This window comes from Heterocephalus glaber, unplaced genomic scaffold, assembly GCF_053883595.1.
Source record: "Heterocephalus glaber isolate CG9 unplaced genomic scaffold, H.glaber_assembly_v1.0 deba00001600, whole genome shotgun sequence".
NCBI lineage: Eukaryota > Metazoa > Chordata > Mammalia > Rodentia > Bathyergidae > Heterocephalus > Heterocephalus glaber.
This window is the reverse complement of record NW_028258372.1, coordinates 15,811,246-15,839,242: the sequence shown is the minus strand read 5'-3', so window position 1 is coordinate 15,839,242 and position 27,997 is coordinate 15,811,246. Positions and strand designations below refer to the sequence as shown.

Sequence of the window (27,997 nt, the reverse complement as noted above, 5' to 3'; positions counted from 1 at the left end):
TATAGAGAGATGGAGCAGTGGAGCCAGTGGAGCCAGTGGAGCCGCACCTACCCTGGGAGAGAGGGAGGGCGAGAGGGCTAGAGGGCGAGAGGGCCCGCCCTTCCCGGGGCGTGGCCGGCGCTGTCCGGCTCTTCCGCCCGGCTCAGGACGCGCACTCTTGCGACGAGCCGGGCCATGGCTACGCACATTTGCAGGCGCCGCTTCCCTAGGGCTTGGCTCTGCAGGTGCTGCCTCGACTCTTCCCGTAGCCCCCTTGGCAGTCCCGGGTCTCCCGCGGCGGGCCCGGGTAAATCGCCCTGTTGCCTTTTACAGGGGAGCCATGCGGGGCCCAGGCCGGCACTACCGCGCCGCGCTTTGCGCCGAGCTGAAGAAGCCTCTAGTCGTCGGACAGGTGGCCCCACGCCCTGTGCTGCCTCATGAGGTAGGGTGGCTGGCCTGTCTCCGGAACTCCGAGAAATCCACTTAATCCTCCCGGACTTCCACACAGGCCGGAGGCTTCTTGCCTCTGTTCCCAGTTCCCAAGCTATGGGGTGACCGGGAGACTGGAGCGCAACTAGGACCTAGTCTAGAAGGTCAAAGACCTTTCAGAGTTCACAAAAGCGTCAAAGGTGCTCCAGGAAGATTGTTCCTCCAAACATACGTGTAGGCCTCTTTCCGAAGGCTCCAGAGCTGTTGCCTTAGAGACAGAGAATTCTGATTTGCACACGACTTTGCATAACCACCCGCAAGTTATTGATGTAATACAGATCAACGTACCCTGTTCTTTGCTTCATTCCTCTTCAGCATTAGTGTCAAATTACCTGCCTTTCCCACTCCCCCAAGCTTTCCCGAACTCCCCACCCCGCTTCTGTCTCCGTGTGAATGTGTCTTACGCCCTCTCATGGTGTCCTGCAGGGATTTGGGATGGGGTTAGTTTGGGATTTGGGGTGGTTCCACTGAAATGTGGAAGTCACTTGGCCTTGCCTGTTGACCACCCTGGTGATGAGTGTCATCTGGTGCGGAGAATGACGTCCTGTCACAGGGTGAAGCAGGCAGTGCGTGTGCGGCAGTGTTGAGGACCATGAAGGGTGGTGCAGCTTCAGCCTTAAGGTCGCCAACACGGAGCCTGTGGCTAAAAGGGATTAGTTGGAGGAACAGGGATGGCAGCTTTTATGCTTCCTGACGTCCACACGCAGAGAGAGCTCATCCTCGAGTCATTCTTGAATCAAGGTGGGTGACTTGAGGATGCATGTGTGCCATGCGTTTGTCAGCAGCTCATGTGTCATGATTCCAGTGTTCAAAGACTGACAGCTGGGCTCGTTTGTTCTGTTATTTGTCCAGACATTGTGTTGTAAGGAATTAGCTCACCAGAGCTGCAATTATGTTATTTTTATTCACCATGAAGTCCTCCTAATCTGGAGTAGTGCCTGGCATGTGGTAGGTGCTTCAAAAAAAATTACTCAATGAATGGATTTTGCAGATAGAAATGCCTTCTTACAAATATGGCCAGCTCTGTATAAATTTATACAAATATCATTGATTTAGTGTCTCAGCCTTCACTTCCTCCTGTGACTCCAACCCCTGTTGGAATCTGTCCTCTACACAGAGGTACTCTAGCATGGAGCAGAGTCCCCTGGACTTGTTAAAACAGATTATTGGGCTTTGCCTCCATAGTTTCTGATTCAGTTTAGCAGGGGTGGGGCCAGCGAATTAGAATTTCTAACATCTTACCAGGTGATGCTGATGCTAGGTGGTCCAGGATGGCTCACAGTGTCTAGAGAGACTGCTGGCCATGCCGTTGTAGTTCTATCTCAGTTGTGGTGTTGCCATGGACACAGAAGCTGGAGATCCAGTCTGGACTTCAGATTTCCAGATCCCAGAAACAGCTCATCATGTACCCTTCTGTTTAGGACCCTTTAGTGGTTTTCTTTTGTCCTAGTTTGAAGGTCAATATAGATCTACAAACCCTGATGTGGTGTGGCCCCTTCTCTCTTTCCTCTTTCTCTCTCTCTTCTTTATACTCTAAACTCACTGGTTTTTCTTTTGTCCCTGATAAATGCATTTGCACATGCCACTGCTTTTGTCTGTGTAGAGCTTCTCCCATTTTTTTGGTACTGGGGATCAAACCCAAGTTCTCATGCATGCTAGGCAAGTGCTATACTACTGAGCTAGTCCTCCCCTTCCTATTTTGGATAGTTAACTCTTAACTGTTATTAACTTTGGTATTCTTATTTTTTCTTCCCCAGGAAGTCAAATCCTCCCATTATATGCTTTCTTGGCACCCCCATTCTTGTGTTGAGTTGTAATTTAACACAAATAGGTTCATTATTATTTGGTTAATGTCTGTCTTTTCTACTATACTTTTAACTCTATGAAGACAAAAACTTAGTCCATTTTGCCTCATGATTCATTCCGGCTCTTAGTTCAGCACCTGGCATATAGTTGTCATTCATTCAGGAAATATTTTTGAATAATTGAATAATGAACTTTGTTTTCAGGATGTGTACTTCTCTGTGTTGCTGCTGTATTTCCTTTGCAGGTCAGAGTTGATGTCCATTTCTGTGGAGTTAACTTTGGTGATATATTGGTCTGCCGTGGTCAGTATCAGGAAAAGCCCCACCTTCCCTTCACACCTGGTGAGTATGAGTGGACCAAGTGATGCTTCAGGGAAAGAAGATTTTGAGACTTTTCAGAACCAGGTGCTTCTTCCCAGATACAACTCCATGTTGTTTGTCTGCTATCAGTGAGGTTTCTGCTAGATATGTCAGCACCATCATTGGAATCATTCCTTATGAGCCTCCTGGGGGCAGTCTCTATGCCTCTCTTGCTCAACATTTTCTCCCCCAGCTTGGCATTGTGTTCAGCTCATAGTAGATGCTCAGTAAACACTTTAAAAATGAATATATGAGCAAATAAGTATTCACATCATTATGCTCCCCAGAGTTCTGTTCATTAGAGTCATTATCGATCGACCCCAGTCATTCCCTTTTTCTTAAACTGCCTTTGTTTTTATTGAAGGATCTCAGACATCTGTTTGCAGCTAAGATGTCTTAGTCTCACAAGCACAAGCTCAAACCTAGTGCCAAACGATCAAAAAGAAGAAAAAGAGTTTATAATTTCTTAGTAATCCAATGTCTGATTTTCATTATGCCCAGTCTGATGATTTTCACATCATGAATATGTGTACAAATGACTGATTTTTGTTGCTGAAATTTAAAGATACAAGTATTGTTTAGCATGCTTACAGCACATGCATTTTTTTTTGTATTAAATTCTTTTATTGGTACATTGTAGGTATACAACACAATTACATTTCTCATTGGGAATTGTACCTTTACATAATGCATCTTGGTTCTTATTTTTTCCCCATTCCTAGCCCTCCCTTCACACCCTCCACTATTTACAAAGACTTTATTTCCATTTTTTCCATTTCTCGTCATTTTTCCTTTCCCTTCTTTCCTTTCCCCTGCCCCTCCCACTACCCCTACGCCTTTGGACCTTTTCTTCCTATTTTACATTATCGATTATTCATTCTAATCATTGATACATTTTAGGTATACAATATAATGATATTCATCATTGGAAATTTGCACCTTTACATAGTCTCTCTTGGTTCTTATTTTTCACCCTTGCCCAGCCCTCCCTTCAACCCCTCCAGTCCTCCCTATTTACAAAGATTTTGTTCCTATTTTTCCATTTTCTCATATTAATCCCATTCCCTTCTATCCTTTCCCCTAGCCCTCCCACTTCCTTCCCCTTTGCCCCTTTTCTTCCTATTTCATATTACCTATTATACATTTAGTCCTTATTTGCACTTTCAGTTTCTCACACCAGGGAAACTATTCGGTATTTACACATGTGTGTCCTATTTATTTCACTTAAGAGTATCACCTCAATGTGCATCCACTTAGCTATAAATGTCTCTAATTTCTCATTTTTTATGGCTGAGTAGTACTCCATTTTATAAAAAAAACCCACATTTTCTTGATCCAGTCTCCAGTTGATGGGCATTTGGGCTGTTTCCAAGTTTTAGCTATTACAAACTGTGCTGCTATGAACATGGGCACACATATATCACTGTGGTGTGATTCTTTAATTCTTTGGGGAAGATCCCCAGCAGTGGAATAGCGGGGTCAAATGGGACTTCCAGTCCTAGTTCTTTGAGGTATCTCCATACTGATTTCCACAGTGCTTGCACCAGTCGACACTCCCACCAGCAGTGGAGCAGGGTTCCTCTTTCCCCACAGCCCCGCCAGCATTTGTTATTGGTTGATTTCATGATAGCAGCCATTCTTTCTGGAGTGAAGTGGAATCTCAGCGTTGTTTTCAGTTGCATCTCTCGAATGGCCAGTGATGTTGAACATTTTTTCATGTATTTATTTGCTATTTCTACATTTTTTCATGTATTTATTTGCTATTTCTACTTCTTTATCTGAGAAATGTCTGTTCATTTCACCTGCCCATTTTCGGATTGGGTCTTTAAATTTGGGAGGTCTGATCATTTTAAGTTCTTTATAGATTCGAGATAGTAGACCTTTGTCTGAGGAAGAGCAGGTGAAGATTTTTTCCCACATTGTGGGTTGTCTCTTCACACTGCTGGTGGTTTCTCTTACTGTGCAGAAGCCTTTTAATAAGAAGAGATCCTGTTTGTTGATTGTTTGTGCTAGTTCACGGGCAACTGAGGTTTTGTTCATAAAATCTTTTCCTACACCGATGTCTTCAAGGGTTCTACCTAACCTCTGTTCCAACTGGTTCAGAGTTTCTATTTTAATATTTAGATCTTTAATCCATTTTGATTTTAGTTTAGTGCATGGTGAGAGATACAGGTCTAGTTTTAATCTTTGGCAAGTTGAAGCCCAACTTTTCCAGCACCATTTATTAAAGAGGCTATCTTTCCTCCAGTGAGTGTGTTTGGCTCCTTTGTCGAAGATGAGATGGCTGAGTGTGTCTGGTGTTGTTTCTGCATCTTCTAATCTGTTCCACTGGTCCTCAGGTCTGTTTCTTTGCCAGTACCATGCTGTTTTTATCACAGTAGCTTTGTAGTAGAGTTTCAGGTTGGGGATTGTGATACCCCCTGCCATGTCTCTGTTACCTAGAATTGCTTTTGCTATTCTGGGTCTCTTCTTGTTCCAAATGAATTTTTGGATTGTTTTCTCGAGGTCTATGAAGTATGCTGCTGGGATCTCCATTGGAATTGCATTCAATCCATATAGCAGTTTTGGAAGTATGGCCATTTTCACTATATTAAACCTTCCTACCCAGGAGCAGGGGATGTCTGTCCATTTTCTGATATCATCTTCAATCTCTCTTTTCAGAGTGCCATAGTTTTCAGAGAAGAGGTCTTTGATTTCTTTCATTAGGATGATTCCTGGGTATTTCAGTTTTTTGGATGCTATTGTGAAAGGAATTATTTGCCCTATTTCTCTCTCAGTGAGTCTGTCATTGGTGTAGAGGAAAGCTATTGATTTTTGTGTGTTGACCTTGTGTCCAGCTACTTTACTGAATTTGGTGATTAAGTGTAGAAGACTTTTGGTGGAGTTCTTGGGGTCTTCTATATAGAGTATCATGTCATCTGCAAATAATGACAATTTGACTTCTTCATTACCTATCTTTATTCTTTTTATTTCTTTCTCTTGTCTAATTGCTGTGGCTAATGTTTCCAGAACTATATTGAACAAGAGTGGTGATAGTGGACATCCTTGTCTTGTTCCTGATTTTAGTGTGAAGGATTTCAGTTTTTGACCATTTAGTATGATATTGGCTGTTGGTTTTTCATAGATGGCTTCTATCAGTTTGAGGTAGAGACCATCTATTCCAATTTTGTGTAGGGTTTTTATCATAAATGCATGTTGGATTTTGTCAAATGCTTTTTCTGCGCCTATGGAGATAATTGTATGGTTTTTGTCCTTGGCTCTATTGATGCAGTGTATGACATTGATTGATTTTCGTATATTGAACCATCCCTGCATCCCTTGGATGAATCCCACTTGATCAGGGTGTATGATCTTCTTGATGATCTTCTGCATTCTATTTGCCAGTATCTTATTAAGGATTTTCGCATCTGTGTTCATTAGTGAGATTGGCCTATAGTTCTCTTTTTCGGTTGGGTCTTTCTCTGCTTTGGGGATCAAGGTGATGCTTGCTTCCAGGAATGAATTCGGGAGTATTGCTTCCCTTTCCATTTCATTGAAGAGTTTAAACAGTAGTGGCAGCAGTTCCTCTCTAAATGTCTTGTAGAATTCAGCAGTGAAGCCATCAGGGCCCGGGCTTTTCTTAGTTGATAAGTTTTTAATTACGTTTTCAATTTCATTGGTTGATATTGGGTTGTTCAGAATTTTTAGGTCTTCTTTGTTCAACTTTGGTAATTCCTATGTATCTAGGAATCTGTCCATTTCTTCTGTGTTGTCCATCTTATTGGCGTATAGGTCTGGAAATAGGTATTGATGATCCTCTGGATTTCTGCTGGGTCTGTTGTAATTATACCCTTTTCATTCCTAATTGCAGCACATGGATATTTTATACACATATGTATTATTAAGGACACAGTGATTGCAAAATAGTTGCTATGTTCTGGTATAGGGTTGTATCTTAACAGTTGGAACCATTTCCTTCTGTTTGTATTTGCTAAAATGCTGAACAGGGGAAAATATGATATATGATTGAGTTATTCCCCAGGAAGCTCCAGAAGGAAATGTATGATCATTAAAGTCAGACATTTCAGAGGTAGAAGAAAGGGCAAACAACACGAATTCATCCAGTTGACCAAGTACTGTTTGAATAAACGCCATTCATGTCCTTTAGGACCTTATGGTCTAGCAGAAGGTATATGCAAACACATAGATACCACATAATAAACCTCATAGTTGGGGTTCTGTAAAAGCCCAACGCCCCAGTGATTGGGGTCAGATGTTCCAGTCACCCGTGATTCTCCATGCTTTTGCACATTCTCAGAGATATCACTGTGTCAAGGTTAAGAATAGAACTGCCATAGCCTTTCAGGTTGTGATCATGAAATCTTATGCTCACTTTCCTGTGCTTTGGGTACAGTGCTGTACTCCTCTGCTGAGGTGAAAAAGATGGTATTTAAATCTTACTCTTAAAACACTGGCTGGATGGCCTATTGATCAGGGTTTTCTCATCTCCATAGTTCTGACCTTTACAGGTAACCTAATCTTTGAATAATGTTTCAGGGATGGAGTTTTCTGGGACTGTACTGGAGACAGGCACTGATGTCGGTACAGTGAAAGAGGTAAATCAGTTGAAATCTGGGGAATAAACATGTTTGTAGCTATGAGAAATGTGCTAACTTCTTTTTGTGCCAGGGATTGAACTGCTAACTTCATTTGTACCCAAAAGATCTTGCTTCTCTTGTCCTTTGCCAACAGACACCAAAGGGAAACTGAGATGGAAGAGAAAGAAACTAATTCTGAATTCAGGGGAGGGGAATCTTGGTGGAAGTTTCTGGCTTCATTAAACTCTTTATTGTAATTAAAAAGCAAGATCTCAGTCTTTAGTTACTGAGTGGTTGGAGAAGGCTCACGTTTGAGTCTCAGGTGAAAGAAGTTAATTCTAATTCATATCCACCTTTTCCTTACTCAACCACATCATTGTCTAAAATGTGCTCAGATGGGCTTGGCAACCTGGTGGCAGTATTGAGAAATTGCTATTTTATTTACTAAACATTAACTCTAGATATTAAAGCCATAGTCTTATAGGATGAGAGATGTGTATTTTCTTTCATTCTTTGATTAATTCAGGAAGAGCTAACTGTAAGGCCATGCATTGAACGTAGCTTTAATGCTGTTTATCCCTTTAGGGAGATCGAGTTATTGGTGTGAGTCACTTTAATGCTATGGCTGAAGAATGCATCACTGACCAGAAGGTATCCCACTCTCAATATTAATGCTTGGAGATATTTTTTCTCCTTTGTTTTCTTTAATTTCCACTCTTCCCCCATTTCTTATTCTCCCTTCTCCTCCTTTGTCTTTGCATTTGTTTGGTCATATCTTGTTTCTCAGCCAAACTGATCCTTTAAAAAAATCCTAAGCCCCTTCCTTCTCTTTATTGATGTGACAGCCCTTGACAGAGCTTTGTTTGTGTAGAGTGCTTTAATGAAGAAGGGCATTCTATGTTTGGAGTGCCTGAGCAATTGGCTGGTTGTCCAGTTGGACTATAGTTAGGTGGTTTTGGTAGAAAAACTGGTTTGGGGTATTGAGCTGGATGTAATGGGCTTGTCCCCCATACAAAGCCTATGAAAGAGATAGCCCTGGGAGTGGAGCCAGCCAGGGTGGCTTTGTATGTGAGCAGGATGTGAATGGTTCCCCCTAGTGGTGGACAGTACAGAGACCCTCCTCAGTTTTATTGAGGTAAAATTTATATACCATATAATTCTGCTGTTAACAGTGATCTGTGGCCTGTTCTCCATAAATTGGCTCCTTTTTGGGCCAGATGCCAGCCTTAGGGTTTTGAAGTCTGTTGCATCCAAGTCCTAAACTCTGCTATGGATTGCTTGGTCTTGACTTTCACTGGGCTTGATAACAGGTATCTGTTTCACATTACAGATTAGTCACCTGGTCAATTCATATTTATTGACAGCCTTTGCAACCAGTTATGTAGGTTTAATCCCTAAGCTGCTGTTGCCTCTTTCTATAGACCCTATGGCAGATTCCAGAGAAGCTCTCCCTGCGAGAAGCTGCTACCTTACCTGTAACTTATGGGACTGCTATTTTGGCTCTGGAGCATCGGGCCCATACCAAGCCTGGGTAAGGACATGTTGACAACAGAGGGCTAGCTGATCCCCTTCCTTGATATTAGAAGTGCCCAACGAGATCTTTCCCTATACCTTCCTATTCCCTTCCTTCTCTTTTCCTTCAGCTCTTGTTTATTTTGCTTGAGGGAAGGACAAAGAGTGGTCAGCACTTGCCCTTGGGGTCTGGCGACTGTGAGGCACCTTTTTGTCTGAGATGGAATGGTAGACTATGAACTTGGCCAAAATAAATGTGGGAAAATAGCTCTCTCAAACCTGGCTACCCTGGAGAGCACTTCATGGAACACCTTAAAATTACAGAGTTGGTTTATATATGAATTTAATGGAGGCCTGTGATATTTGTCTCTGCGAGGCTTAAACCGTGTGCCAAGTAGGGTGTTTCAAACTCAAATGTGCTGAAGTTTCCCACTCTACCTGGGAAACCGCCTCTTGATCTTTTCCGAGAGCCAACTCTCAGAATTGCTCCCAAATAGTGGGTTTAGTTCAGCTGTGGCCATTACTTGACTGTCACCTTCTAAAGTTGGGCAGTATTTACTATGAAATGATTTTAGACACAGTTTCTGAAGCATAAATTGGGATGGTTTCTCAGCGGAGAGGTTTTCACTGAGGGAAGGGAAAGTCTGGCTAGAGAGATAAAGGAATCTTTTAATTAACTTAGGAAGTCTTCCAAGCTGGGCAAAATTAGCAGCAACATACAAGTCACATATGTAAACCTGTCCCTCAGGCTAGAAAACAGATGTACATGGAGGTTTGAATGCAACGATCTCTAACATTGTTGCTTTAAAATGTTCTGGTTCTACAGATTTCCTGAAATCATATTACAGGATGAGTTTTGAAGGTTTCTGTAATAACATTCATCTTTCTCTGGCACAGAGAAACTGTCTTAGTGACGGCAGCAGCTGGAGCCACAGGCCTTGCAGTGATAGATGTGGCAACAAATGTTCTTCAGGCCAAGGTATTTGTATGTTAGAGTCTCCATTAAAAATATCTCCGTTTTCGGATATGGAATATATTGACTCATTTATTAAAAACCATGTGCAGGGCACCGGGGATATAAAATAAGCTCAAGCAAGGTCTTGCCATCTGTTTGCTTCCAGACAAGTGAGGAGACCTAGCTGTACATCACTTGTCCTTTCAGTTGCTAGAACCTGGCAAGGGCTGCCTCACTCCATGGCTGCAGCAGATGCCGTTTCCTCTCCCTCTAATGCTATGAGCTATCTCCTCCTGTGATTCAGATTTAAACTCCTATGTCATTTTTCTGTCCTCAGGCTAGGTCAGTCTCCTTTCCCCACTATTTATATACGATCTCATAACACCCTGTGCTTCTCTTTCTTCCTACACACCTCACTGTGTGGTTGCTCCTTTACTTCTGTCATTATTAGATTGATGACTCACTCCTATAGGACTGTGATCCCCATGAATGTAGGGGTAGTGTCAGTGTAGCTAATCACTGTAGTCCCAATACCTTGCATGGTACCTAGAGCATTGTAAGCATATGAACTAATGAATGAATAAATGAATGAAAGAACGAATCAAGTCTCCACAGGGTCATTTTCTAAGTCTGTGGGTGTCAGAGAAAGAGGACTTCTTGGAGAAGAGAGACATATCAGATGACTTCTGAAGGACCAGTAGCAATTGAATAGAGGAAAAAGGGAGGTAGGCCATTTTAGTGGTAGGAGGGCATGTTAGAAGACCAAGAAATAGGAACTAGCTCTGTGGATTCAGGAGATTGCAAGTAGCATCTCTGGAATGTAAGACTTGTGGGGAGAATGGTGGAGAGTGACTCTAGAGAGGTGAACAAAGATAAGATGACAAGGGGCTTGTGTGGAGCTGAAAAATTTGAACATTTATTTGAGGCTGTTGGGGGCTATTGAGAAATTTAGGGAGGTAACATGATCACTGTTACATTTTGAAAAGTTTGCTCTGATGGCCATGGCGATTAGGGACCAAGTCAGAGTTAACAGAGGCAGTAGGACAGGCTCTTGGAGTAGTCCAGGCCAGAAGTTATGATACCCAAATGAAGGCACTGGGGTTCAAGAATAGAGAGATCATGAGGTAGAAAAAAATAGAAAATTTGGTGATGGAGAGCATCCCACTACCAAAGGAATAAAATTTTACAGTCAGCCTGATGTTGGTTCATATTCCACCTCTGTCTCCAGCTTAATAGCATCAGTTTCCTCATTTGTAAAGTAATGATTCCTTCATGGAGTTGTTGTGGGAATATTTAGATTACATATGCAACATTCACGTTACAGGATATAGCATGTCAGTAAGAATCTCTTAAAAATCAATCCATTATTTTTAGACATTGAGTGGGAAGGAGCAAACTAGGTTAACTTGTAGAACTGCCATTTATTGAGATTGAGAACACAGTAGGGAATGGCGAGTTCAGCTTTTGACACATTGAATATGAGGTTCCCATGGAACATATGATTGGGATATTGAAATGATATCTAGATATACAGGTTCAGAGATAGTTGGATTGGCCTGGAATTTCCTTAGGTATTTTCTCTCCTTTCTCACATTAGGCTCCTTTGGGGAGGGCATGAGAATTCTAAGAACAATTATAGATATCAGGGAGCTCCTCATGGAATATTAACACATTCATGTTAAAAGGAAGAACTTTGAGCTTATCTTGGGGGAGAGACCATAATTGGCCTCATTGTTTAGAGCCATCGACTCTTAACATTTCTAGAGAGATAAAATTGTACCATTTGCCTCAAATAGTTCTGAGAAATTAAATAAAAACATTTGCTTCAATTCAGATACTAAATTAATCTAAACTATTTGCTTTTGCAGCAAGAATGATTTTAAACAAAAGTAACCAAGAATAAAGTAAAAATAATGTTACCATGTCACCTACTTGGAATAGGTCATTTTATAACACCTTCTATCTACAGCGTTCTGTACTGCTTCCAAAGTGCCACCACAGCAATTATCTTACCTTGATCCTCTCAAAACCCCTCAGGAGAGAGATAATGTGTTTATGATCCTTGTTTCACAGATCCAGAAAGTGAGGACCAAGAGAGAAACTAATTCATCATCGCAGGTCTCACCAGGACTTGGTGAGACTCTTGGGGTGGAAATCAGGTGTCTGACCCTAGTCTAGTCCTGCTCACTGTGGCCCTGTATGCAGTAGCCCTTGGTGAACTGTGCTATTTTGAGGGGTTCACCAGGGAGTATTTGAGAGTAGCTTTTAGTTTCAAATAGTTATGGGTGAGTTTGGAACCCTTTAAGGACCCTGATGTTCTTGGTGTGTTTGAGTGCGGGTTCTGAGCATTGCCTTGGGGCCAGTGCTCGGGCTGGTGGGTGTTAATCACTGGTGAAGCACCTCTAGGTGATGCTTGAGTGCTTGCAGCTTTTGTGGAGACTTCTAAATCCCAGACTTCCTTGTAGGTGGCCTGCAGCCATCTCTGTTGGGCCTTAGGCACAGACCTTAGGATGATGGACTAGAAAAGCATGGGCTTTGGAATAAGGCAGCACTGGGTTTGAGTAGTTGTTCTACCACCTACTACTGGATGACTGTAGCTTGATTGCTTAACCTCCCCAAGTCTGTCTCTGCCTATAGAATGGGAGTAATTATACCTCCACCATAATGTTCTTCTGAGGTTAAAATAGAATAAATCATTGCACACGTGTAACAATAGATGCAATTTATCTAGCACTTGGTTTTCCAAGTGCTTTATGCACAGTGTTCCATTTAGTTTTTAAAATAAGTCTTATTTTACTGCTGATAGTGAGACTACAGAAGCTGACAGGCAGTAGAGTTTAAATGCCTACACTTGAGTTGGACTGCTTGGGCTTGGATCTCAGCTCTGCCCCTGTTAGCTGTGTGACCTTCTTTGAACAAGTTGCTTGGGCCGGGGATTTAACTCAGTGGTTTCGCCACCTGCTGCGCAAGCACAAAGACCCAAGTTCGGTCCCCGGTACCAAAAAACCAAAATAAAACAAGTTGCTTAACTTCTTTTGCCTCAGTTTCTTTATTTATAACAGGGGATACTAATAATGTGTATTTTATTGGGCCATTATGATTTAATGAGATGTTAACATATATAAAACATTTAGAATAGTGCCTGGCAAATAGTAAGATAATATATTGGTTCTTACTAAGTAATTTGTCTAAGGTAACTCAGCTAGTAAGTGGCAGAGCCAGGATTGGAAACAAGGTCTATTTAACTTCAAGATCTTTCCACTGAATTATGTTTTACCCTTGGGGAAGCTTTTCCTGATCTAACAGATCTACACTGGGTATCAACCTTGTTTGTGCTTGTACAGTCCTCTGTCTTTTCCCCCTTACCTGGCTGTATCTTGTTTTCTTGACCCCAAGCTTGATGTCCAACTTGTATCCTTACTACTTGACTCATACTGGGTGCTCAATAAATGGTACTTTTGCACTGTCTCTTGAAGTATCTCCTAGCTAGACCATGTGGCGTTCCAGGATTTCTAGAGATGTGAAACTTTTAGCCAGTAGGGTGTGGAGGGACCAGTGGGTTGGCCTGTGAGTTGGGTCCGATGTGTGGGGTTGAGGCTGATGCTTGGGCCACAGCTCGTATGGGATTCCTCAAGTAGCACTTTGGCTGGAGGCTGGATAGGTGGGGTGACCCCCTCTTGGAATCTGTCCTGACCTTAAGAACCCTTGTGATCTTTATTCAGGTAATAGCTGCAGCTGGAAGTGATGAGAAATGCAAGCTGGCGATGCAGAGGGGTGCACAGTTAAGTGTGAACTACAGTCGGGGCAGCCTGAAGGAGGCAGTGCAGCAGCTGGTGGGCAGTGGTGGAGTGAACGTGGCCATCGACATGGTGGGAGGAGACATCTTCCTGGAGGCTCTTCGCAGGTGTGTGCAGTGGTCTGTCCGTGGTGGGCTCGGGTTGGGGCTTCACGCAACCTTCCTGCACCTCTGTTGTCCTCTGGGCCTTGCTTCTGTCTCATCTCCACTCTTCACTTCTGCTGTCAGCATCAGTACCAACGAGAATAGCTGAGTGGGTGTGTGACAAGGAATAGAAGCAGAGAAAATCAGGAAATGCTTAAATATAGCAAAAATAAAATATCCAACTGGAAAATATCCAAAAAATGACTACAGACGCTAGTTGGCAATGGCAAGTGCTTTAGAAATTATCATGTGTTAAATTCAGCTATGCCGGCCTCCACTAACTACTTTATATACATGGAATGTGGGGGATTCTTGAGATCATTGTTCAGGTGTTGGAGTTACTAGGGTGGCAGTTCCTCTTTCCCTGGTTCACTTCACCAAGGTATAGGCTCTTCTGATTTTACTGGTTTCTGAAGCAGCCAGCAGTGTATTTCCTTGACTTGTTTTATTAAAAATGTATCACTGGGCCGGGGATTTAGCTCAATGGTTCCAGTGCCTGCTGGGCAAGCACAAGGTCCTGAGTTCGATCTCTGGTACAAAAAAAAAAAAAAGTATCACTGGAGAGTTAGTGGGATTGTCGTATCGGACCAGTTCTCCTTGTGTTTTCAACCAGGGATTCTGGAGTTCTCCGAGAGTATTGGTTTCATTTCTCTTGTCATCCTGGCAAGCATCATTTTGTGGCTTATCTCAGTTGAAAGCAGAAGAAACAGAAGCAGAGAGGGCAGCCTACCACCAGAAGGAATGCAGCTGCTTCTGTAGCCCCTGAGCTGGGGGTCAGGCAGGTGATGTGTTTGATCAGCACTGCAGAGCCTGGCACCGTGCTCAGAGGAGCAGGGGAAGGAGTGCACAGCCCAAATGAGCTCACCCTTCTCTTGCTTTCCTTTTGGCTTCTGGATTGATTGGGTTTTGACAATAGCTTCTCATTTCCCTCCAGAAGAAGAAAAGGACACACACACACACACACACACACACACACACACACACACACAGAAATTCAAACAATTTTCCGTATATGTCAAAGATGTTTATAACTCATGTAGTGTGCACTGTGTGGTACTTTTCATAACGGGCTATAGGACACTTGTGAAGTTTTTGTATATTATTCATAATTCCCTAAAGAAGTATTGGAACTTAAAGGAGTCCTAAAGCGAGTCTGTGGAATGCAGTGATCTTTCATCCCAGTGTCTATGTTCTTATTTCTGCCGCCTAAGTTCAAAATCTTCAAGCTCAATTGTCTAGTTGTAAAAAACATGAGGTGACACTTGTTTTTATCCAATTTCCTTCCACAAGGTCCTTGATTCTAAAGTGAGTCCTTTTTTAAAACTGGCAGGTTCCTGTGTCATCCTTTGCTTATGGCTTATTTTTAAAATTTTCCTCTGAGGAACTCATTGTAGTAAGGAATGGCTCACTTCTCCCAGTCCTAACATCAATAGGGGTTCCCAACTATGGGTTTAGTACATGTTACTTTTTAAAAATAATTATGGAAAATATATATAACCTATGATATATTAACTATTTATGGTGTACAATTGAGTGCCACTAAATATGCTCACAATGCTGCGTAACCATCCCCAAGAAAAACACTTTACCCATTAAACAGTCACTGCTTCTTTCCCCTTCTCCCAGCCCCTGGTAATTTCTCTTTTACTTTCTGCCTTTGTGAATTAATGTAAAGAGGTTTTAAAATTATTTTCCTTTTTATTGTGGTTAAAAGCATATAAAATTAAATTTACCACTGTAACCTCTTTTATGTGTGTAGTTGAGTATGTTAAATAAATTCACATTGTTGTGTAATAGACTTTCAAAAATTTTCATCTGGCAAATCTGAAAACCTATACCCATTAAAAAATAACTCCTTCCCCCTCCAGCTCCTCCAGCCCCTGGTAGGCACTATTCTGCTTTCTGTTTATATGAATTGACTACTTTAAATACTGCAAATGAATGAAATCATACAATATTTTTCTTTTTGTGTCTGGCTTATTTCACTTAGCCTGATGTCCTAACGGATATCCATGTTCTAGCAAGTAACACAATGTCCTTTCTTGTTAAGGTTGGAGGGTATTCCACTATATGTTTTTTTTGTTTTGTTTTTTTTTTTGGTACCAGGGATCGAACTCGGGTCCTTGCGCTTGCAAGGCAGGCGATGGAACCACTGAGCTAAATCCCCGGCCCATATTCCACTATATGTATAAACCACATTTTCTTTATTTGTTCATTCATTGAGGTTTACCTGGCTTGTTTCTCCCTCTTGGCTATTTTCATTAATGCTGCTATGAATATAGCAGGCATGCAAATATTAAAATTTGGAGGAAGCTTCATACTGTTTTCCATAGCAGTTGCACCAGCAGTTTAGGAGGGCTTCAGTTTCTTACATCCTTGCCTAACTTTGTTATTTTCTGCATTTTAAAAATAGTAGCTATCTTAATGGGTTTGGATGTCCACCATGTCTTATAATTTCTTTGCTTTTCTTCTTGCCCCTCAGCCTGGCATGGGAGGGCAGGATTGTGGTGTTGGGATTTGCTGGAGGAAACATTGCTTCTGTACCTGCCAACCTGCTGCTCCTGAAGAACATCTCCGCCCTGGGCCTGTATTGGGGTCGATACCAACTCCAGAACTTTCCTGTCTTCTCCAAGAGCCTGCACTCAGCACTTCAGTACTACCACCAGGGGCGCATCCAGCCATATGTCGGAAAGGTGTTTAAACTGGAGGAGGTGAGATTAGCTTAAGAAATGTAGTACAGGTCAAGCCAGGAAATAATCTGTGCCAAATGACTGGCTCATTTATTCCTGGATGTACTATAAATCCTCCTTTTATAATCTGAAAATGCAACACTGCATAGCGGGTCTCACAGGTTCAGGGTTATGGGGTTTCCACCACTCTTCTGGGCTGTCTGGCACTTGACTCAGGCCTGGTGGGAAACTCAGTTTTGAGGTCTTATCTATATCACTGGTATCTCAAGTAGAGGAAAATTATGGTACTTTAGAAAATAATTTACACTTGTTGATATGAACCTTGAACTCTAAAACATTCAGGCCTAAGAAGGAAAGGCTTGACTTGACCTTTGATTTTCAAATATAGATGCTTTGAAGTACAACCAGATGATCTAAGCTGAGGTTCTGTGAGCAGAACGCTAAATCATGCCCGGCATCATGAGACTATAATTCATCCATTAGTCACTGTAGTTAATTTTGTTGGCTATTCAGTCCTTTTTTTCATTCCTCCACAGTCTCATTAATGTGGTTTAAACTTCTTCCAAAGTGTAATTGTGTGCATGCATATGCAATGTAGCTGTAAATGTGGGTCTTTAAGCATTCATTGTGAATTCTTTATTATTATTTTTGGCTTAATTTCTTTTAATGTTCAAAAAACCGTTTTGGTAGCTGTAGTGTTTTGTTCAAATGCAGATGAGTGGAGCTCAAGCTGTCTGTGTCAGACTTTAGTGCCTATCAGCCGCCCATTTTTATGGGGTGTTTTTCCCCTGTGATTAGGCACAACCTTTTCAAGCACAGTTATTTCCTTCTTTATCTTTTTTGTTTGTGTAAGTCAGGAAGATAGTGTGCATTGCTGAAAAGAACATGACTGGCATGACTGAAAAGAAGAGAAAACTGGTCAGTTTCTAGTTCTAGTATTGACCCCTTTGCCCTGTAGTTTTGTGGACCTTACTTTTCTGACTTTCAGTTTCTCCAACTCTAGAATTAAGAGGCAGGACATTTTTGGTGGCTTTTGGAGTGTGCAGGAGCCACAGTGAGGACGTAGAGTGGACTGGGATAGACTGCCGGGGGTGCTGCCTCGGCTGGGCTTTGGAACCTCACCTCTGCTAAGCCCTGAGGAACTATATATTATCACTTTTTTGTTCACACTTTTCTTTTTCAAAAAGATTTGTAGCTTAAATACTCTACCTGGAAGCCACCTCTTAGTTTCTAGAACCCATCTTGCCCTGTGGCTTTAACATAATGTGACTTCTAAGGTGAGGTTTGCTTTACCTGAGGCTATAGCTGTTGGTAGAGGAAAAGGACAATTAGGCAGTGCAGGAGTAATGAGTAGTGACATGTGTTAGTTTGACTTGCCCTTTCTCTGCATTGACATGTTCTTGGTGCTGCTCAGGCATTGACTTAGTTACTTGCTCACTGCTGAGACACAATACCCAACACCAACAACTTAAAGGAGGAAAGGTTTATTTTGTCCCACAGTTTGTAGAGGTGTCAGTCTGTAGTTGGCTGGCTCCAAGGCAGAGGGGCATTGCAGAGGAGAATTGCTTATGCTGCTTCCAGGCAGGAAGCAGTGAGAGAGGGAGAGGGAGAGAGACGGAGAGTAAAGGAGGAGGGAGGGAAATAGACCCTTCCAGGCCACGCTCCCAGTGCCCTCCTCCTCAGACCAGGTTGCACCTCCCAGTGTACCCATGATCCAGTCACCTCCCAAAGCCCCACCGATGTGCGCATGAGGTTCTGGGGGGACATCTAGGTAGAAACTATAACAAGTGTGAAACAGAGCCAGAGTGGGATTATTGTTGTAGTGTCCACCTTAAAGTTCTCTCTCCTATAAAATAAGAATTAATTGTATAATTACTAACTTCTTGTCAGCTCCCATTTGCCCCACTGTTTTCTAGTGGGGGCTCTGAATATGGGATTTTTATTGTTCTTCCTACTCTGCTGACTTTTGTGTTATCAAGTGGCTTTTGGAGCCAAGCTCCTTATCCGTTTCAAGCATCTCTTTTGCACACCATCCATCTATTATCTTCTCTTTCTGTTTCTTTCAATATGCAAACTATTTCCAGGAATAACAATATGCTAAGCACTTTACATGCATTATCTCATTTAACCTTCAGATAACTCTGAGTTTTAAGGCATTTTTATGCCATTTTACAGATGAAGGAATCACTTATACAAGCTGCCTAATGCTATGTAGTAAGTGTCAGAGCTGGCATCCAGGCCTGGTTGGTCTCATACCAGAATCTAGCTCCTCCTGGCTCTGTCAAACTAAGAAGTAACTTCTCACAAACCTTATTGCCTAGTATGTGGTTTTTCCATCTATCACAGAATTATCTATGTGAAAGAACTATCTTGTAATTAAAATGACCCGAACTCTTCTGTTTTGTGAGAAATACAAGAATTCACATATTTTGTTCTTTGAAAATGAATGTGGCTGAATAAATATATAATTCATTTCATTGAACTGTAAAGCCTAGGTAATATTTTTAAAGTAAATTAGTTAACATATTAGAACAAATTATTTTCAGACCATTTTGTGCTTGGAAAATAACCACTGAATTCATAAAATATATATAGTATCATGAGCTCCCTAGCTCCTATTTTTCCCTAGCTTGTATTTTTCTCCTGAATATGTGATTTGACAAATTTGATCTTGATAGTTCTTATTAATGTGACCATAAACTTTGCAGAGCCTATCCTGAACTTCCATAGCACCCTGTTTCTCTTTCATTTACTTGTAATTACTTGTTCAATGCCAGACTTTCCCACACTGCATCGTGCAGGCAGGGGCCATGTGATGTTCATACCTCTACATTGCCAGGTTCTGCCAAGCATACACATATCTGTTGAGTGATTAAGAATGGGGTGCTCTGAGGTCAGACCACCAGAGTTTAGATGCTGGCTGTGGGGAAATTATACATCTTTATTCCTTGGTCTTCATCTGTAATGGGGCAGTAGTTACCTCCTAGGGTGGGTATAAGGATTAAACAAGATAATATGTGTGAAAGGACATAGTCAAGTTAGTAACTTTTAATGTATATTATTATTATAAGACACAGAATTGAGCTTTTTCTATCCTCTTGAACTGTAACACCTTTACATTGAGTCTTAGAGGGCAGGATTAGAATAGTAGTCTACAGATTTTGAATTCTAACTAGAATTGATTGTTTTCTGAAGGGTTGTATCTGTGCTGTGATGAGTGAATCATGAATTGGCCCTGTGATATCTGTTCAGAGGATGGCATTTTTAGATGTGCAGAATTTATTTTCTGTATGAAGCTGCCCACACACATCTTGATGTGAGACAGTACTCAATCTCACAGATCTGAACTTGTTTATTATATAAAGATCAGGTGAGATCAGCACACAACAGATTTAGTGGATAGAAACTATTTGCCTTAAGTTTCCTCTGTGTATCTGTGGAATATTCTCAAAACTGAAATTACTCTTTTTGTTCAGATGGTGCATTAATTATAGCCCCCTTTTCCAGACCCAGTTTGTGGAATTCCTGGTCTTTCCTGTCCCAGACCTGGCCACATGGCTGCTTGTAGCACTTCTCTGAGAATGGCATCTGCAGCCCAGGCCTCTGTCTCCTTCCCCACTGACTGCCTCCTGCTTTCTTGGGGTGGGAGCTGATCTTAGGGGCAAGGCCTCTGCTGGGCTGGTCAGGCAGGAGCTGCTACATCGGTGCTGCAGAGGTTTGATTTGAATGAACTTGTTGAAGCCTCTGGCTTCCCCAGAAACTGTAGGTAGGGGCTGGGTAAGGCAGTCCAGAAATGTGGGGTTTTCACCCCATTGTCAAGCTTTGATGGATGAATGACACGAGGTTAAATCGCTCACCTTTGTCTTCCCAGTTGACTGTTTCATATGACCTCTTGGTGGAGATCTCAGGTGAGCAACACCCAGCTGCATGTCCCTCAGAAGCTACAACCACTTCGGGGTCAGTCACCACCTATAGTTTCTATTTTCCTTTCCTTGACCTACTTCCCTGTTTCCCTCCTTGCTTCCCTGGGACTGCAACCCTAATGCCCCTAATGAAGTATTAGGGCCTAAGTTTTGGTTAAGCTTTATTTCCTGTGGAACCCAAGCTGATATTTAACTTCAAAGATTTATTTTTGTGTTGAGAATACATTGCTTGACTTCTTTTCAAGTCAAATTTTATTGACATATAATTTACATATTGTAAAACTCACTCTTTATTTTCCCCCCAGTACCAGGGATCAAACTCAGGGCCTTGCACTTGCAAAGCAGGTGCAGAGCCACGGAGGGAAATCCCCGGCTCTAAAACTCACTCTTTAGACGTATAATTCTGTTTCTTTTCCTTTCTTGCTTGCTTGGCAGCCTGCCTGCCTGCATCTGTCCCTTTCTCCTTCCTTCCCTCCCTCCCTTTCTTCCTTCTGTGCTGGTGGTGCTGAGGATTCATCCAAGGCCTCACGCGTGGGTGTCCTCTACCACTGAGCTACATTCCCAGCCTTGTTTTTTATTTTTTGAAACTATGTTGTCCAGTCTGGTCTTAAAATCAGGGGCTCAAGCTGTCTTCCTGTCACAGCCTCCTCAGTAGCTGAGACTACAGGCAGCTCTGTCCTCGACCAGTTCTCTTGAGTTTTGACAAAGGAATACAGTCATGTAGCCACCTACCACACTCAAGATATGCAGATGTTTCTATCACTCCAGAAGATTCTCTAATGTCCATTTGTAATCTGTCTCCTTTTCTTACTCCACAACCCTTGGCAATCACTGATCTGTTTTTTTCTCCTGCAATTTTGCCGTTTTCAGAATGCCACATAAATAGAACCATGAAGTTCATAGCCTTTTGAGTCTGGCTTCTTTTACTTTGCATAATGCTTATTAGGTTCATCCAGGTTGTCCAATGTGTCAATATTCTCTTCCTTTTTATTGGTGAATAGTACTTCATTGTATGGCCTTACCACAACCACATTGTGGATTCTTATCAACAATGTCTGATGGTGCAAGGTTATGCATCTGTCAGAATTTAGTATTGTCCAAAAAAAGAATTTAGTTTTGTCAATTGTTTTATTTAAATTTAGCCATTCTGTTAGGTGTGCAGTGATGTCTGATTGGGGTTTTAATTTGCATTCCCCTAATGAACAATCATCTTGAGTATCTTTGTATGCTCATTTGCCATCTGTACCTCTTTTTTCATGAAATGCATTGATTGACTTTTAAAAGAAGATTCAGATCACCTTGTATCAAAGTAATGATCTGATGAGGGCCAGGGATTTAGCTCAGTGGTGCTGCCACCTGCCTTGAAAGCACAAGGTCCCAAGTTCCATCACTAGTACCAAGAAAAAAACAAGTAAGACTTAGTGCTGCCCTCAGGGAGTTTATTTTTTGGTTGAAAAGATTTCAGGATAGTGTATGATAGGCAAAGAGCCAATTTCTAATGGGAAGCATGAATCAGCATGATATATTTAGGGAAACTATAATTACTCTGATTATTCCTGCTTGATGAGCTAATTAAAAATTCCAATAGCAGAACCTTCACATCCTAAAACAAAAGCAATATTTTTGTTACCCAATCACAATCTCATTACAGTGCTGATGTATTTCCTTCTACTGTGCTTTTTTCCCTTTCAGTGGTACTTGGGATTGAGCCCAGGGTCTCACACAGGCTAAATAAGGGCTTTACCCATGAGCAACATCCCCAGCTTTAAAAGTAATATCCTTTTCCTGCCTCAAACTCCAGGTTGCATATCTCTAGAGACAAAATTTAATTACGGCTTCATCTACCTGAAGGCAGAGAACAGGGTGCTGTGAACAGCCTTTATCTAGGCATCAGCATGGTGCAGCCTCCCTCTCTGTAATGCAGCCTGTAAAATACAGGGGGAAAGTGTCCCCTGGAGCCTTGTCACTCTTCCTAATCTTCCAGCCCTTCACACCTCTGGTTCTCTGTTTTCTCAACTCAAACAGAAGCCAGCAGGTAGAAAGGGACAGAGTTATTTTTAGAACCAGATACACTCACAGTAGGAGTGGCAGCTGGACATAGAGAGGTGACAGAACATCTGAAAAACAGAAGGTCAGAAAATAGATGTTCAGAATTAGGAGATTCTTAAGCCATGGAACAAAAAAGATTATACTTTCCTCATAGTATTATCATGTAAGGAAGCCCAGTAAATAAGTGATATATGTTAATAAAGATTTATATCCAGAATAGTTAAAGCTGTAGCACTGAGAGGCAGCCTTTCTTTTCATGTTAACATTTATCTGTTGAGCATCATTCATTTTCCTAGGATGCTAGATGAAAAAGTATCATTATCTTGAATAATACGTAGTATTTTCTACTGTTAGGCTACAGCAATTCTTTAGGAATAAGCAACTTCCAGCTGTCAGAGACAGTGAGTGATACAGCTGTGAATCACCTGGAGATAATCGATGTGGATAGGGAGCCGGGGTTGCAGGGGGAGTGCTCCAAACATCTGTCTTAGACTTCTACCACCTCCACAGAGTGAGTCTAAATTTGCTTAGGTTGGAAAAATCTCTGTAAGGCACAAGTCCTCAATGTGGATGTTTTTGAAACCAAGATTTCATGCTGCAGAGACAGTGCCATGATTGATTTATTTCTCTGCTTCTTTCACTTTATTTTTGATGCACCTTTTTGGAGGATCTCAGATCAGAAGGGTGCCTTAGGCATAATCCTCATTTCAAAGCACATTCTCAATGTTGGACTATTCCAGGCCCACCTTTTGCTTCTATGCCTGTCTTATTATGAATGTGACTGATATTCCCTTTAGCCTCATTGCCCACTACCTCTCCTCACTCTTTTCCTCCTTTCTGAGCCAGTATCTGTGACATGTTTGATACATATCTTTGGATTCAGATTTCCTTGTAAAACTCACAGAATTATTTTATCTGCTAGTCTATTTTTTAAGTTAAAAATTGGTGGTATGCTCTTGACCTTGCTGTGTTTCTTAATTCTTCACTCAGTTCTGTTTTTAAAAATCTCTGCTATTTCTGTATCTACTTGATTGCCTCCTACTGATGCATGGTCATATGTGGTGCACATATACCATAGTTTACAGATGCATTCCCTATTGGTCAACTTCGACTTTGACTTGATTCTATTACCAGCACGATCACTATGGTGATAAACACCTTCTTAGGGACTTGTGCAAGTATTGCTTTGGGGGAGTAGAATAGTTGGGTCATAAGAAATATGTATACTTACTTTGATTGCCAGGTGCTCTCCAGGATGACTTGATCAATTTATGTCCCTACCAGCAATGCATGAGAATTCTTTTTTTTTTTTTTTGGTACCGGGGATCAAACTCGGGTCCTTGCGCTTGCGCAGCAGGCGGCGAAACCACTGAGCTAAATCCCCGGCCCTTCATGAGTATTCTTATTTGCCACTCTTGACAACTTTCTAATTTTTGCCCAAATGATAAGACATAAAGTAGCATCTTATTACTCTAATTTGAATTTCCCTGGTTTCTTATGAATTTAAGCATCTTTTTACATATTTTCTAGCTGTCTGGGAATATAGCACAGTGGTAGATAGAGTACCTGCCAGCATGTGTGAGGCCCTGGATTCAATCCTCAGTTTAAAAAAAAAATTAATTGACAATTATATAAATATATATATTTAATTTTATTGGTACATTTTAGGTATACAGTATAATGACATTCATCATTAGAGATTTGTACCTTTACAGGATCTATCTCGATCCTTATTTTTTCCCCATCCCCCTGCCCTCCCTTCATCCCCTCCATCCCTCCCTATTTACAAAGACTTTGTTTCCATTTTTTCCTTTTCTTATATTTATTCCTTTCCCTTCTTTCCTTTCCCCTACTCCTCCCACTTCCCCTATACAGATATATTTTTGGTAGCCATTCAGGTTTACAATGCTTTGAACTTATAATTGAATCCTCCTTATGTAGTTTTCTAGTTGGGGTCCTGTCTTTTTCTTATTAATTTGCAAAAGTTTCTTGTGTAATCTGTGCTTCTCAAACTTTGAGGTGCATACAAATCACCTGGTCTTGTCAAGGTTCAGATTATGATTCAATGAGGGTAGGGGCTTAAGATCATGTATTCCTAAGCAGCTCTTGGTAGTGCAGAAGCCTGTGGTTTTTTGAGTAGCCAGGTTGTTGATGTTAGTTTGAGACTTTGCAAAAGACCTCCACCAACTATGTCACATTATGGCCATTTTTGCTAGGTTTAATGTAATCAAGCACAGCAGTATTTTGCCTTATGGTTACACTATTCAGAGACTTGTTTCAGAAACTCTTCATTATACCTGGGTCACAATGATGTCCTTCTCTGTTAATGTTATAGTTTTGTTGTTGTTATTCTTGTAATGGGGTCTTATGTGTTGCTCAGGCTGGTTTCAAACTTGGGTTCAAGTGTTCACTCCGACTCATCCTCCCAAGTGGCTGGGACTATAAGTGTGGCTTGTCAAACCCAGCTACCTTTATAATTTTATATCAAATTTAATATATCTGAAGTCATCTTTGTATTGGGTATGAATCAGGTAACTAATTTTAGTTTTCTTCTTTATAGTAATCTAGTTTTCAGTTTTAAGTATTTATTTATTTATTTTATTTTTTTTTGGTACTGGGGATCAAACTTGGGACCTTGCGCTTTCGAGGCAGGTGGCGGAACCACTGAGCTAAATCCCCAGCCCTTAAGTATATTTTGGTATGTGGAAGGGTAACTCTTGTCTTCCTTTTCAGATTTGATTCATGTATAGGTATTTGTGGATCTTTATCCTTTTAGATGAATCGTAGAATAGCTTTTCAAATCTCAAATGTATTGATTTTGTTTCCTCTCAAGTTTTGGCAGTTGTGACTCAAGCTGCTGTAAACATTTATGCCCATGTTTTTGTGTGGACATAAGTTTTCAATTAATGTGGCTAAATACCTGTGACTGTGATTGCTGGATTGTTTGGTAAGGGTGTGTTTAATTTTGTAAGAAACTGTTGAGCTGTCTTCCAAAGGGGCCATATCATTTTGTATTTCCACTAGAAATTAGTGAGGGTTCCTTTTGTTTTACATCCTCGCCACCATTTGGTGTTCACATTTTGGATCTTAGTCATTCTAAGAGGTAGGTCATAATATCTCATTGTTTTAATTTTCTGTTCATTAATGACAGATTACATCGAGAGTCTTTTTATGTTTATTTACCATCTGTGTGTCTTCCTTGGTGAGGTGTCTTTTTGAATCTTTTGTGTGAATTTTGGTTGAGTTGTTTTCTTATGGTTGAGTTTTAAGAATTTCCTGTGTATACGGAGTTAGAAGCATTTTATATGTGTTTTGCAAAGATTTCCTCTCTGGCTATGGCTTGTCTTTTCATTCTTTTAACAATGTCTTTTGCAGAGTAGAAGTTTTTAATTTTAATGAAGTCAAATTGCAAATTTGCCCCCCATGGATTATGCTATTGGTGCTGTGTCCAAAAACTCATTGTCGAACCCAAGGTGACCTAGATTTTTTTTTTTTCTGTTTTCTTCTGAAAGTTTTATAGTGTTGCACTTTACATTTAGGTCTACAGTCTTTTTTGAGGTGATTTTTGTGAAGGGCCTGTCCCTAGATAACAGTTTTTTTGCACATGGATATCCAATTTTTCCAACACCGTTAGTTGAAAAGACTATCTTTTTTCCATTGAGTTGCTTTTAATCTTCTGTTAAAGATTGGTTGACTACATTTGTGTGGGTCTATTTTTGAGCTTTCTGTTTTGTTCCATTTATCTATTCTTCTATTTTTTCATCAATATTACACTGCCTTGATTATTGTGGGCACTTTTTAATTTGTTTTATAACCTTGCATTTCTGAAAAAGAATTTTTGATAGATTATAATTTCAGTTGATTAGGAAATAGGACAATTTTAATAAAAAAATAAAAGTCATATAAAATTAAAATGTTGATTCTTCTGCTAGAGCCTCCATTCTTTAAAAAGCTAGAACACTTGTAAAGTAGAATGGCTGGAACAGAATTATCGTAATAGAATCAGGACTGGTCTATGGATTTTTTACTTGCTGGCAACAACATTGACAACATTGAAAATCAAAGGGTTATGTAGGGAAAAGTTCTGAAGCTGGGTTATTTTTAAATATTGTTTTCCTTTACATTTGTGGTGATTGGTTATTTAGTCAGTATGGCATAGTTACGTACAATTCATTGATGACATATGCTATACTTTAGTTATTTTAATAATTCAACCATCAACAAAAATTTGTTGAAATATACATATATGCCAAGTCTGACCATATCTTCTTTGTATTTTTTTTTTTTAGGTCAGTGATGCTTTCCTTCATGTTCTACAGCGCAAATCCACAGGAAAGGTGCTACTCTCTCTCAAATAAATCCTCACCTCAACAGCAAATTCAGCATGTCCAAATCCAAACTCATCATCTTTCCCCCAAACCTGATTTCCCCTCTGTGTTTTTAAAGGTGTTATCAACTTTCTTCCTAACTCAGGTTTAAAATCTTACAGTCACCAGCTGGGCGGGGTGGCGCATGCCTGTAATCCCAGCACTCTGGAGGTTTAGGCAGGAGGATTGCCTTGAGTTAGAGGCCAGCTTGGGCTACACAGTGAGGTCAAGGCCAGTCTTAACTACATAGGAAGATCTTGTCTTATGAAAGAAAAAAAAAAAGAAGAAAATATTACAGTATTGCAGTCACCTTTGGTTCTGTTTCCTTATTGCTTATAATTAATTGATTAATAGAGGTTATTATCTAAAGTTGGACTTTTTTTCAGAGTAAATGTGTCATTAGTAATTACAGCAAGAAAATATGTCCAAGGCAAACTAGAATGTCACCTTATTCAAAATGCATCAATCGGCTTGTCTGTCATTCCCACTACTAAGATATCCCTTACCTCCATGTCCTCTATTCTGCCTGTGTCTCATCTGCTGTCTCCAGTGACTACCTAATTGGTTTTCCTATCTTTAAATGACCCCCATCTGCTCCATCCTTGTTATACATTATTGCCATGGTGATCTTCCCAAACCCTAGCCCTGATTATATCTTGTCTTAGAAAACCTACAATGGCTCACCAGTGCCTACACAGTGGAGTTCAGACCCCTTGAGCCAGCACTGCATTGTGATGATGATTTTTCTCCTCTCTACTTTCTAGCATCATGGTCCCCAATGCCACCAGTCCTAAGAATGGCCCTGTTTTCCTCATTTTTCTCTGCTCATGAAGTTTCCTCTACCTTCATCTCCATCAACCACAGGGCTTCCTGACCTCTAAAGCCTGCATTCCCCATGTTCCTTAATCCTCAGAGTCATATCTCTTCTTTTCCTCTTCTACTTCTGTAGTTTCTCCCCCCAGATTGGTCACCATCTAACTTGTATCACAGGGAGCAGCATGTGCAGTGGAATGAGCGCAATGAATACATCTAATTCAAGATGTGAGTTTGAATCTCAGCCTCACCTGAGGTGGTTACTTAAAAGATCTACACATTCATTTTTCTCACTGTGAAGCTCTTTAGAATATTAACCTCATAAAGTTGTGAGCAGTACATGCAGTGATTGGATTAAGTACCTGGCAGTTAGTAAGTGCTCAGCAAATACTGGTTTCACTTCTTTCCTTGCCCAGGGTATTGTAAATTCCTTGAGAGCAGCTACTGTGTTTCATTCACTTTTGTGAATTTTCATACCCCTACCACAGTGAGTTACTCTTGGTAAATACTCAATAAATTGAACTGAATTTAAATTGCA

At 41.0% G+C, this 27,997-nt stretch overlaps 1 protein-coding gene across 4 annotated transcripts; it reads left to right on the top strand.

The window, feature by feature from the left end:
- The first annotated feature begins 75 nt into the window (after positions 1-75).
- Positions 76-27,992, top strand: LOC101711924 (protein Cryzl2-like). 4 transcript variants are annotated; one of them, XM_004853383.3, is made up of 11 exons: positions 76-224; positions 313-421; positions 2,519-2,615; positions 7,170-7,228; positions 7,796-7,861; positions 8,632-8,741; positions 9,620-9,701; positions 13,400-13,581; positions 16,100-16,328; positions 20,179-20,215; positions 26,569-27,992. In XM_004853383.3, the coding sequence occupies exons 1-11, from the start codon at positions 175-177 to the stop codon at positions 26,574-26,576; spliced, it is 1,029 nt and encodes a 342-aa protein (XP_004853440.1). In that variant the 5' UTR covers positions 76-174; the 3' UTR covers positions 26,577-27,992. The 4 variants fall into 4 exon arrangements, with proteins under 4 accessions (XP_004853440.1, XP_004853438.1, XP_021121041.1 ...); XM_004853381.4 differs by having other exon boundaries at positions 20,179-20,264; XM_004853382.3 differs by lacking the exon at positions 20,179-20,215 and having other exon boundaries at positions 77-224.
- Positions 27,993-27,997: the final 5 nt, after the last annotated feature.